This window comes from Anneissia japonica, unplaced genomic scaffold, assembly GCF_011630105.1.
Source record: "Anneissia japonica isolate Jap-2015-1 unplaced genomic scaffold, ASM1163010v1 scaffold287855_len31195_cov172, whole genome shotgun sequence".
In the NCBI taxonomy this organism is placed as follows: Eukaryota; Metazoa; Echinodermata; class Crinoidea; order Comatulida; family Comatulidae; genus Anneissia; species Anneissia japonica.
In genome coordinates, this window is record NW_022758871.1 from 3,732 (window position 1) to 17,155 (window position 13,424).

The 13,424-nt window shown below is 33.4% G+C and overlaps 1 protein-coding gene across 1 annotated transcript; it reads right to left on the reverse strand.

The window, feature by feature from the left end:
• Positions 1-270: 270 nt before the first annotated feature.
• LOC117125447 (copine family protein 1-like) lies at positions 271-13,065 on the reverse strand. Its single transcript, XM_033271949.1, has 4 exons — positions 12,768-13,065; positions 9,561-9,661; positions 7,870-8,121; positions 271-1,329 (listed from the first exon to the last, which is right to left on the reverse strand). The coding sequence occupies exons 1-4, from the start codon at positions 12,883-12,885 to the stop codon at positions 1,012-1,014; spliced, it is 789 nt and encodes a 262-aa protein (XP_033127840.1). The 5' UTR covers positions 12,886-13,065; the 3' UTR covers positions 271-1,011.
• Between the last annotated feature and the right edge of the window lie 359 nt (positions 13,066-13,424).

The window sequence follows — 13,424 nt, forward strand, 5'->3', positions numbered from 1 at the left end:
TTTATATTTTAATATATTTCAGACACAAAAGGTGGTTACAGAATATTCCGAGATTAAATGAAATTCAGGCTAATATATCTTTAATAGTTAATCGGTTACATGGTATAATATGGTTTCGAATGATGTGTTTTGTGATATTTCAAAATGTAAGTCAATTAAATACATATATTTTGTTTATTTTGTCATCGGACAATACATCTTCAGCAAAACGTACGGGTGACTGGCGAGGACTATGCAGACAAAGACATCACGTAACCACAACAACCGATCTTAATGTATGAGTGTTTTTAATGATCAACATTCAACTCTAAAATAATGAATACAAAGTAATTTCGAATTAATATGATACTTTAGACATATATACTCCACGGTAATACAAACAAATTGGTAATGAATTTAATACAGTCTAACATACAGAAGCATTAATTACAATAATGCTAAACTATTTTAACGTTATATTCTTATACCTAAACATTATTAGCATTTAAATCTTTATCATAATTTAAACGGACATTCTGGCCCTAACCGTTATAATAATTAGCTAAAAATTAATAGCCTATTATGTGATCATATGCGTTGACAAAAATGCAAAATAAAGTTAGTCAAATTTAGGGTGCGTCGTTTGTTTTTGTAATGGGTTGGGTCAATTATTTTCTTCTTTACCAGTTACGAGTTCTCACTACATTCGCCATTCGTTTAAAAAAAAAATCGAACATACACCTTCGCATCGGTGGTACTAAAAACCAATATAGTCAACATTATCAATAATGTAATACCGCTTTCCAAAAAGAAAGATTGTTGTAGGATATCATTATACAGAATGGGTCGAATCAGCGCAGTGGTTATATAAAGTAACTGAAGTTTGGTCTCAGTAATCGTCATTATAATGTTCATCAAAGCAACACTGTATATTATTCAAACATAATAATACGCATTACTACTGTATTGTTATTATACAAATAATATCGTAACTAACGCTTTTAAAATCCACCTTGTGATCGAAGTCAGCATTTATATATAACCGAGACGCTTTATCGCCTTAACCTGATCTGGCAATTCCATCAATGCTTGCAGTACAAAATTACCTAAGAATTCTTCTTCGTCAACAGCGTCTTCGGCAGCAGCGTGGAAATCTACAAACTGAAAATTGTCAAACTTCCTTTTCGGTAACTGGTCGTCATATTTCTTCATGGTACCCCACGGTCCATCGCCAACGCCAACCATGATTATTGACAATGGGTATTTTGAAGCCCGAACAATGGCGTCCTCTGTCTGCTGCTTACATTCGGAACTGACCTGACCGTCTGCTATAATTACTAGTAAGTGATACTAGAAAAAAAAATTATTGAGTGATAGTGAATTTTTTGATGTACACTGTGCATTATATATTAAATTCATTGTATCTGAATGAATTTTATCTGAATATGAATCTAACAACTCCAAATCTTATAATTAGCCACAACGATATTTTCTTGTAGTGAATCGCAGTTTATATTTTGTGTGCCTTAAAATTGGAAGGCCTATATAATCCGGCACCTTAGCAGATGGATGTCGACATTACGGACAAAACCATCAATTTTTGTTTACATGCTCCTTATGGTCATAGCATTCATTTTTTTGGTATGAGCCATTTCATCCGAGGTCATTATGGCGGTCATTGTGGATTTCAAAGTTGCCGCCTTATAAAACCTATATTTATCTATATCTCCGCTTCTAAACCACTTGGAATTATAATTTTAATGTCTGAAACTATTTTTATATGGTCAAGGAATACCATCATACCTGGTCAGATTGCCACAAATAGGTCAGTTTAGGTCATTCAAGGTCAAATAATTTATGGTATCTTAAATTTACATAATTGTCATATTTTACATTAGAACCATACCCAAACTTTTAGAATTCAAAATCATTACTATGAACTACAATGTTTCATTCGAGGTAATTCTGAACGGCCATCTTCAATTTCAAACTTGTTACCACACAAATCCTATATTTATCAATATATCGGTTTTTAAACCACTTCAATGAGAATTATGATATCTAAAATTATATTTTCATGGTCAAGATTTTATAACACTTGTGGCATGGTCATTAAGGTCAATTAAGGTCATTCAATGTAAATACCATTACCATTTTTTTACCTCGTCATTTAAGGTCAAATATTGTAAGTATTATAAAAATAACGTAACTGTCATGTTTTGCATTAGAACATTAGAATCATATCCTTACTCTTAGAATTTAAATGTTTTGCTATGAAATATATACATATATATATGTACATAATATATATTATATGTTTGTATAATATGTATATATAAATATTATATATATATATATATATAGTAATTATGTATGTATGTACAATTTTCAGTGAGATTAATATGCTTTAAAGTATATCCCTATATACATAACCTATATATATATATATAAACAAATAACAATAAGAGATATAATCGAGCATATATATATATATATATATATATATATATACCAGGACCAGGTATGATGGTATTCCTTGACCATATAAAAATAGTTTCAGACATTAAAATTATAATTCCAAGTGGTTTAGATATGAAATATATACATATATATATGTACATAATATATATTATATGTTTGTATAATATGTATATATAAATATTATATATATATATATATAGTAATTATGTATGCATGTACAATTTTCAGTGAGATTAATATGCTTTAAAGTATATCCCTATATACATAACCTATATATATATATATATATATAAACAAATAACAATAAGAGATATAATCGAGCATTGCTTCTATCATTTACCTATTGATGTTTATATATATATACATAAATAAAAGTGATTTAGAAGCGGAGATAATAGATAAACATAGGTTTTATAAGGCGACCATTTTGAAATCTAAAATGGCCGCCATAATGACCACGGATGAGATGGCACCTACCAAAGGAGCATGTAAAAAGAATTTGGTGCCTTGTCCGGAACGTCCACACTAAGTCCGAATATGGCTGTAAGCTGCCGTACTAAATGTACTCTAATAATATTTAATTGTTATTGGTACAGTATTATTATTCATTAAATAATAATAATAATAATAATAATACTAACATAATATTAATAATAAAACATAAAGTACGCTACAATAACAAATAAATATTATTATCAATATTGAAATAATAATAACACCAGCAACAACGGCCAACTGCAACAGTGACAGTGGCAGCGACATCTGCAACGACAATGAACACAGCAATAGCAATAATAGCAACAAACAGGGAATCTAAAGGGGTTAGAAGAGGCAATCCAGGGGCGGATCCAGAGATGTCCAAAAGGGGGGCCGAAAGGAGGGGCCGAAATTTGGGCGATCGGGACAACAATGTGCTTGGGGGTCTGGGGGCATGCCCCCGCGAAATTTTTGTGTTCTAGACGCCCGAAAATAACATTTGAGGCGTTCTGGGCTATCATTTTTTTTCTTTTTCTTTCTTTTTTCTTTCTTTTTTCTTTTTTTACCTCCCAAAAGGGGGGGCCGGGGCCGGGCCGGCCCCCCCCTAAATCCGCCCCTGATCTCTTCCCCTATAAAAACCACAAGCTCTTCAAAACCCTACCCCACTAGAAAGTTACTAAGCAATACACTTTCGCTAATTGGAAGTACAGTAGTGTGAAGATGCACTGTCGCCTTATTATCCAGCCACAACTCTCCTCAATATTCGAGACGGGTTGGTGAATTCTGTCAAGAATACGGGCTGTGAAATTTTGTCCAGAATACGGGCTCTGGAAATCTGTCCAGAATACGGGCTATATGGGGGCGCTGTTGTCCAGAATACGGGCTTTCTCTGACCGTCCAGAATACGGGCTGTAAAATCTGTGCAGAATACGGGCACTGAAATCTGTCCAGAATACGGGCTGTATGATGGCGCTGTTGTCCAGAATACGGGCTTTCTAACGTCATATTCTATTTTTAGATTTTGGAACATCAGTGGAATGTAAACAGTAAAGGGTCATTCTCCGCTAATGTGCCATTTTCCAGTCCCTCTGTTTTAACGTAGTATAAATTTATTTTAAAATATTAAAGTAAATTTTATTTTTATTGCGTTTATGCAATCTTTAACATATTTGTTAATGAAATAAGTTGTTAAATATTTTAAACGTAATCGACATGCTGTTTATTTTTCAACAAAAAGCCTCCAAAGTCGCGCACTGTGCATGTCCCGATTGGGTTTCTTAAGAATTCTTAATGTCATAATTTGTAAAATAAATAACTTAAATAAATAACTATACCACAAAAAGGTGAATACAATAGATTACTTACAAATGTAAAATTAAAAATGACATCAATAGAACTATAAATACTTAAAATTTGACTTTTTTAGACTAAAAAAGTTTGTCCCTGAATTGTCGTCATCTCCGTCACAATACTTTAAAATGCCATTACACTGTTAGCAAAATGACATAACACGTTAAGGATAAAACCATTTTGGTTGAAGGGGACCATACAGTAAGAAACAGTCGGTTCTTTTACAGTTAAACCACCTATAGCTGAAGAATTCAGCATCATCTCCGAACGCTTCAGAGTATGCTTTACTTATTATTTTTTTAGAAAAAAAAAATTATATATACGATCAGAACTGTGTCATTTTCAAAGTGCACATGACATTCACCCTGTAACACACTGCATATGGCACTATATGATCTAAAAATTTTAATTCCTCATCTCCGTCACAGTCATCTCCATCACAACTTTACTGTGATGGAGATGACTTCTTGATGTTTTTTTTTCCTCAAAAACGAATATAAAATAAAAATGATAATTGATCTGGTTTATGTTGTTAGAAACCTTTTTGCTCAATGTTTATTATCCTATATTTAAATAATACAATCTATATTTTAAATTTACTAGGATTCACATTTATGAGTATATCATCATCTCCATCACAAAAAGTGTGATGGAGATGATTTCTTGATGTTTTCTTTTCTCAAAAACGGCTATAAAAAAAAGGTAATTGATACGACTTACGTTGTTCGAAACCTGTTTGTTCATTGTGTATTATCCTATATTTAAATAATACAATTTATCTTTCAAATTTACTAAGATTCACATCTATGTGTATATCATCATCTCGGTCACAAAAAAGTGTGATGGAGATGATTCTTGAAATATTTGCTATGTTACAGCACTGAAAATTGAATGCTTAAATAAACGTTTAAAATGCCATAATTATCGTGCCAAATGTTTATTATAGTTGTTATATGACATAATGGTAACATGTGTAATAAAAGAATTACAAATGTGAAACTTTTTTTTCATGATTTCTAAACCTCTAAAATGGCACATTAGCCAAGAATGACCCTAAAAATTATTTTAAAAAATAGCAAGCAAGAGTATGGTATATTTTACGATTTTCATGGATTTTCTAAGCTACAGTTGTAGGCCGACATTGCAGTGCGGCATATAGGAAACTCATGTTTGGCTGGCCTAGGGCCTAGGCATAGCCTCTGCCGCCTAGGGTGATGACAAACATTGCGAATCAGCGGTGCGTAACCAACAGAAATAAGATAAGCTTTGGGCTGATTTTCTGACAGAAAATTGAAAAATGTTTTTGACCTCTGAAATCAAGATGGAAAAAGAAAAGCCTATCTAAATAGTGTATTAAAATAGGTATATTTTGACCTCTGAAATCCATCTTGATTTCAGAGGTCAAAAACATTTTTCAATCTTTTTTTCAATCATATAGTGCTGTAGACTAGTCTTTTAAGAACATTTTGCAGGAAAAAATTTTTGGATACGACGCCCCGTTATGGAGTTATGATTTTTTAAATAACATGTCGACAAGGGGTCCAGGTCCAGGACAACAGCGCCATCATACAGCCCGTATTCTGGACAGAAAAAGCCTCTAAAAATAGAATATGACGTAAGAAAGCCCGTATTCTGGACAACAGCGCCCCCATACAGCCCGTATTCTGGACAGATTTCAGAGCCCGTATTCTGGACAGATTTCACAGCCCGTATGCGATTTTTTTTCCCGTACGAAACATTTGCATGAAACTTCATTCGGGCCATACGAGGAACAAGAGCAGACACTTCGCAATGTCGTGACGCTCGAGTTTTACTATTATTGCTCTTTCTATGTTTACCTACGGTAGGCCTATGAAATTTCACGGACTTATGTGATGTACGTCACTGTACTCTGACCTTCTTGGATGTTATTATGTTAGTATATTATCTACAACAACAACAGCTAGTACCTCCTGTTAAGTGTAGATAGGTACAGTTATACCAAAGGCTAGAGAGAAAGAGGATAAACTATAGGCCTAACTACAGGCTGAGGTCTTACCTAGGCCCCTCCTTAAACTAGGCCTAGGGTCATAGGCTGACACAACAGTCACGCTTCACATACAAGCATGAAATAAAAAAAAATGAGCGCATAAGAGAAATAGTAAATAAATAATATACCATTCCGGCGTTATTGAACTTGTCCAAACTATCATTGTAATGTAATTAATGTTAAATAATAATAATAATAATAATAATAATAATAATAATAATAATAATAATAATAATAATAATAATAATAATAATAATAATTTAATTACCTTTGGCCTAAGCCTTGTAATGAAGAACCTACAGATACTGTACTATTTACTAGGCCTATAAATAATACCGGTAATCGCCCAAGGGGAATATATTTTGTGTTCCCCTTAACGTCGTTTTTTAAATTGTTCTCTAATTCCTCCATTGTCTAAGTTCCCCTTAAGGTACAGGTAATAATAAAAATTAATAATAATAATAATAATAATAATAATAATAATAATAATAATAATCATTTCAGCATTAATTACCTTGGCCTAAGACTTAATTGTAATGAAGAACCTACAGATACTATTTACTAGGCCTATAAATAATAACTAGCCCAGAGGGAATATCTTTTGTGTTATTTCCCCTTTGTCTAAGTTCCCCTTAACGTAAAGGTAATAATAATAATAATTATTATTATTATTATTATCATTTCGGCATTACATGTAATTAACTTGGTCTAGCCTTGTAATCAAGAACCTGCCGGTTACTATGCCTAATATTAATAACTAGTTAATTTTTACATTCATTTGGTGCTCTGCCATTGTGGCAGGTCTTATGGCATTCAGTATTTTATAGCTACCTACTCTCAGCTCTTCTCTTAATTTGAAAATAACTGTCATTCTGTTTCATTTGATCAGTGATGAAGAAAAACGCGCTTTTCCTTACTCTTTGTGCTTTTCCCAGAAAGCGTTTTTAGTAGGCCTAGGTAATTATGCAAAACCCAGGCCTAACTAAAAAATTAAAATTGTGATAGTATGTAACTCAAGTTGAAATAACACTTTTCATTACTCGTGCAGCTTAATCAAATATTATATGCCATTTTAAACGACCCATTGGTATTAACATGGTAACATCAATGTATTTTTAAAAATTAGACAGCGACCGTTCTCTCAGACGTTGTTCTGTAAACGTTTATATGTTGATGACCTTTTGACCTCCTAAATTCTGCAATGAGATTTTCGGGTCGATTCAGCAGAGACGGCCCGAGTGGAGTTTCATGTAAATGTTTCGTACGGGAAAAAAAAGCAGCCCGTATTCTGAACAGAGAAAGCCCGTATTCTGGACAACAGCGCCCCCATATAGCCCGTATTCTGGACAAATTTCACAGCCCGTATTCTAGACAGAGAAAGCTCGTATTCTGGACAACAGCGCCCCCATACAGCCCGTATTCTGGACAGAAAAAGCCCGTATTCTGGACAGATTTCGCCACACCTACTGCAATATTCCTGTATACCAATGGATACCCCACTAAGTACTGTAGTATAGACGTTAGCCTACATAATATGGAATGTGTTGACTCACCGATTTTCTTTCTTTAACAATCTGGATCGCTTTATTAATAATCGGAGCAAAATTTGTCGGCGCACTCAGGGTTATTTTCTTCGTATGCTTGTTGTAGCACGAGAGTACATCCTCGATACCTTCGCATCCATCCGCTTTGAATGGAAAGACATTCTTGCCTTGTGTGGACTTGTCTCCAAATCCAAATACATCAATCACATCTACATACTCATCATCGTCATCTGCGAAGGCGGAACATATTGACCGAAGTACCTGTGAAAGAAATTGTTAAAAAGTTACATAATAATGAAAATATGAAAATATCCTGTGTGTAGCAACTAAATAATATACTAAACTTTGTCGTTAATTTATTAATGTTAATTGAGTCCAAGGCGATCTTATATGACTGAAATACATCGGATATTATGTGAATCCTCACTCAAACGGTTTCATTCCGGAATTGTTTTATATAATGTATAATGAGTGATTATCAGTCTCTGTTTGTTGAGGTGACTAAATATTTGAGCACCTAATTACCAGTTTGAAATGATTAATATAAGTCCTTTCGTTGCATGTTATGATTCCATGTGCTTCATAATGTGGCTAGACATAGTTTGTCCTTCTATATTTTGGTTTCTCGCACGATTAAACAAATCGGAATACTTGACTCGCGCTTGTAATCACAGACTACGGAACGAAAAGCACGATTTTGGTTCTTTTCCAACTTGATTCATGGTATTAAGGGTCCCAAATGGCTGAACAGTACTCCGTTATGTTTCGGTCTAACCAGTCATTAATGAGGAATGGATTTGGAGTTTTACACTGAATTCTAATATTTCTATAAAATAGATCCAACATTCTATTAGCATTGAGGGAATTTGCTGGATGTGTGTAGACCAGATTTAATCACAACTAAACTCAACGCCTAAATACGAATGATATTTGACTATCTCTAGTGCGTTGTCTCCACCATAGGTTTCAGCAAATTGGGAAGCATTTTCAAGTACAAAATGATACATTTCCATCTTTTTTTTTCCAATTTACTAAAGTATCGAGACCCCTATGAATTATATCAGGATCAGCTGGTATGGTAATTATATGGGAAAGGATGCAGCCGTAAAGGTAAACTGTATATATACGATATTTGTTTCTATTCCCAACGTCATTGAGTAGATTTCTTACCAAAAGTTCCTGACGAGGTACATCCGCCTGGCCTCTGTCGTCAAGTGCCTTAGTGGTCATTACCAAAGCAGTTAACTGGGTATCACAAAAGCGAACCCTCATGTTGCACATAAGTTATTTTTTTTAAATGAGTCATTTAAAGGTGATAGCAAATATGTTCCAGAACCGGTATTTCAAATTTTGTTTTATAAAGTGAAATTATATTAGCATCTATGGGACACAACCAGAGTTCTGGGACTTTTGGGGAAAATACATTATAATACATAAATTTTGTAGCTTTTAATTTTTAGCTTACCGTGAACGGGAGAGTTTCATCTAGCGAACTAACAGTTTACGTTGTCCCGTTACCGCTTCTTTTGGGCCTTCATGTGGTAGCTGATCGCCATATATGTGACCACAACGTCGCACTCTGGTCAACTTGACTAGCAGAGGCATGATTACTTTTAACGAAAAAATGTCTAATCTGCAGAGGGCTTATATGGTCTTTAGCCTACATTAAAGTTTCTTGAATAATATTTAAATTTACTTACCTGTTGATAGGGGTTCAAGGTCCCTTTTTGTAAGGTGTGAAGACTCTTTCCTCCAAAAGTGTGCTCTCCTTTCTTTAAGTTACTACTTGTATAGTCGATTCCTAAAATAAGGGATAAGATAACAAAATCGAAATGAACATTTTTAGCTTTAGTCTCAATTTAAGAAGTTAACGAAGTTCCGTTAATGTTGACGGCAGTACCATGCCAGTCTCCTGTCCCTTTGCCGATTTTGATTTTTTTTAAACTGAACATTATATTTTGATGCTTTGGTTTGTCCTGTTGAGTTTTCTTTGTGTTGGTGAATTTTGTCTGGAAATTTGATGTTCGTTGGCGATTTTTGCCAAGTTTCCTTGGCTAGTATCGTATTAATTATTTTTGCATTTCTATTGTTGTAAACTTAATAAATGTATATCAAATGACCGCATTAATATGCGTAAAAAAATTCGAAGCAATATATGAATCCGTTACGACACACTAATTCTTTTGGGAAAAGTAATTTTAAGAATTTGTATTACTGTTTGATAATTTCGAACAGTTTTTTAATGCAACTAGATCAGTGTTAATCTCGGTGATGAAGGTATCAATCGTCGGATCAAAGTCACTGAAATTTCCATTATATCATTGTGTTTCATAATGGTCAGTTATTAGGCCTAAAAAAGCTTGTTTGTTTACTTCACATAATACAATTTTGAGTAGGGGGGTGGGGGTGCGCAAAAAGTTTTTTTTTGACCGAGCTACTGCCGCCTATTCGCTGGAACTGACATTTTTAAATTGCTTTTACGGAAAACTATTATTATTGGTTACAAACAATAAATACAAATAGTAAACAATTTGTGCAAAAATTGACGAAAAAGTGGTTTTCAAGTGATCTTTTTAAGTTATAAGAAACTTTAAAAAAAAACAAAAAAAAAAACTGCCGCCATTTTTGTGTGTTTTTTTGGCGGCGGATGACGGCAAACAAAGAAGTTTTTTGGCCTTAGGCCTAGTCCCTTTTTATTTACCGCTTACACAAAATTCATCCCCAGCATTATATATAATGATGGAGTTGGATTTGATATGTACACAGTTGATATTCAAATTTACACCAAGTAAAGTTAAAATTAATATTGTAGTATCCATTATTATAAAATGATTATTAATTTAATTATCAATAATAATAATAATATATATAATTTATAAATAAATATACAATGCCACGAAAGGCAGAGGCAAATTAGATTTATTTCTGTAATAATTATGCTTCAATGTTTTATTACTGTTTTAAATCCATTTATTTAAAATTTATTATTTTAAATTAATTCTTAAAAATAGATATAGCACAAAACCAAACAATTTCAAATATCTTGGTTTAAGTGTGCTGCTTTTTGTTCGAGGTATTAAAAGGTTTTATGTTAAAAGTTTATACCATTAAGAAAATGCTCACGCCCAGAATGATGAGTAATGCATACCGTTTGTTAATCAATAAACAAAGATTCTAAATACAACACACTCCTTAGCTTCTATAGCATATTATTATGCCATTTTTATTTTTCTTAATGGAAGTGAAACAAGCGCACATTACTGAATTTAATTTGGAATTTTACTAATTTAAATAAACATATTCTGATAAATGTTCTTACTATTTATGTGCACGCATTGACTTAACCTTCTTTATATATTTTATTCAACCGTTAACTAAAATTAATTTAAATCTAGTTAAGTCCAGTGATTAAAACCTTTTAAATGATACAATTAAACAAATAAAGTAAATGCAGAAATGTGTTTTTTTACATCGATCATAATATGATAGGTATTTTATTAATTAAGATAAAATTCAGTTCTTCGAGATTATAAATGGAATGTGATCAAAGTCAAGCTAAGCATTATGTATGGGGTGCCATACACAGCAAAAGTCCATGTTAAAATCAAATGTAAATGCAAAATTCAATGTCTAATTTATCAAAACGTAGGCGTAAATTTCTCAAAATGTATATCTAGTTTTCCAAAATGAAGTTCTAATTTTTCAAAACGTAGTTCAAATTTTCCAAAATGTAGTTCTAATTTCTTTAAAATGTAATTCAAATTCAAAACGTAGGTCTTATTTGATCAAACGCCCTCTCCAAATTCTATTCCAAAAAGTAGAACATAAACCAGTCTGGTTTGAAATGCATTTTACAACAACACAAGACATGCGAAATGTAAATCAAAACTAGTCAACCAAGCGTGACTTGGGCCTGTTCCATTAATGATGGGAGGGGGATCATTTTTCGCTGCATCCAATGCCGTGAACAACGCTTTTCAGTGCGTCTGGTAATTTTTTATGGTCAGGTTACCGCGATCACGAGCCCTATGCATTATAGGCCAGGCTTGGGCTGGTATTTTCAACAAGGCCTTGGACTAGGCCTATACTATAGTAGGAGGCCTAGTCCTAGTCTAGGCCTATAATATAGTAAAATTCTGTATAATTAGTCATATGATTACAGGTTTAAATTGTACCAAGGTCAATATTAACGATCGCATTTATTTTTCATTGAAAAGGAAAATCCAGATTTTACGTGGAAGAAACGAAAAATAAATAAAGACCATGAAATGAGTACCCGTTCTAATGTGGGTTCTAGCTCAGAAGATTGTACCACCATTTCAGTGACGCCCAAAAATAACTTACGCCTGCACCATATTTAAGCATGGAGGAACGCGCGCGGACCAGGGAGCAGTTGCTCTTGTTGCAAATCACGGCAGAATATTCAAGTCCCTTTCTGGATTTGCCCCTGTTGGGCGATTAGTTAAATAAACAAGCTTCTAAATTTTACTGAAAGTACACAACCTACAAATGTAACCCTGGTAGAAAGAAGCGGTGTCAAGTCTTGCCTGCATCCAGAGGCACGGATGGCTGGCCTGGGTTGCTATTTTGTCTCTTTATGTCCTGACGAATTTGTTTACTTTGAATTTATTTTTAATTTTGATTTTCTCTTGTATTTTTTCGGATGTTTCTAAATGCCTATGTGATATGTTACAACATTATGATGTATCTCTATACACGATTTATGACTGATTTTAAAAGTTTGATGTTTAAAAATAGCGTAATATAAATAAAAATAACATAAATATAAAAGCACTTGAAATGAAATAAACTAAAACATTCCGTAAAACATACTGCACCGACGTAAATAAGCGTCCAGCCACCTATAAAATTATGGTAATATGAAATTTACTTATCTTTTAACTCACCGAATATAAAGCTAGGTTCTTCCCCTTCAGCTTTATCTAATTCATTAATTAAGTCTTCTACACTCTTATCAGCAATGGGGCGGAATGGTTTAGATGTTCTAGAGGCGTTGGTTGCCATGTCCAATAACAATATGTAGTTGTTGGCAAGAAGCTTGGTGAATAGTAATAGTAGCGTGTCGAAGTAGAAACAAAAGTGATGAAACACCTTGGCTGTAAAACTGATTAAACACCGTGCCTGTTTCCTCTGTACACTTTCCTATATTTCGAGGACTAACCTAGTGGTAGTTGGCGGTTCTAGCGTGTCTTATATACCATTTATGTAGGTTTCTGATTTAGATAAAATCTTAATTCATGGAATTGAATTGTGTCTATAGTTAGAACATGCGTTCTGGGGATTCTGAATAAAAGTTCCTCATTAACTTATTATCGTTATTTTTGTTTACCACAGTTGAATGTACGGCATTGCTCGCAATTAACTGGAATGAATAAATACATTTTTATCTTACCTGATATAACTCTTACCCTACGCTATATCTATCTGATAGGCATTAACCGTTAGTAAGATTCCAATCAAAAACATCGTGTATTCAAAGGTCCCAGGTCTACCGCTAATAGCGGTATTCTACCGCTTTTAATGACATCTACTGCGCTCCCGTA

What these genes read in the sequence shown, in the direction of transcription:
- LOC117125447 (XM_033271949.1), bottom strand. Translation starts at nt 12,885, where the DNA reads ATGGCAACCAACGCCTCTAGAACATCTAAACCATTCCGCCCCATTGCT. An exon ending in AGAACCTAGCTTTATATTCG is followed by an intron (nt 9,662 to 12,767) that starts GTGAGTTAAAAG and finishes CCCTTATTTTAG; the next exon opens with GAATCGACTATACAAGTAGT. An exon ending in CCTTGAACCCCTATCAACAG is followed by an intron (nt 8,122 to 9,560) that starts GTAAGTAAATTT and finishes TTTCTTTCACAG; the next exon opens with GTACTTCGGTCAATATGTTC.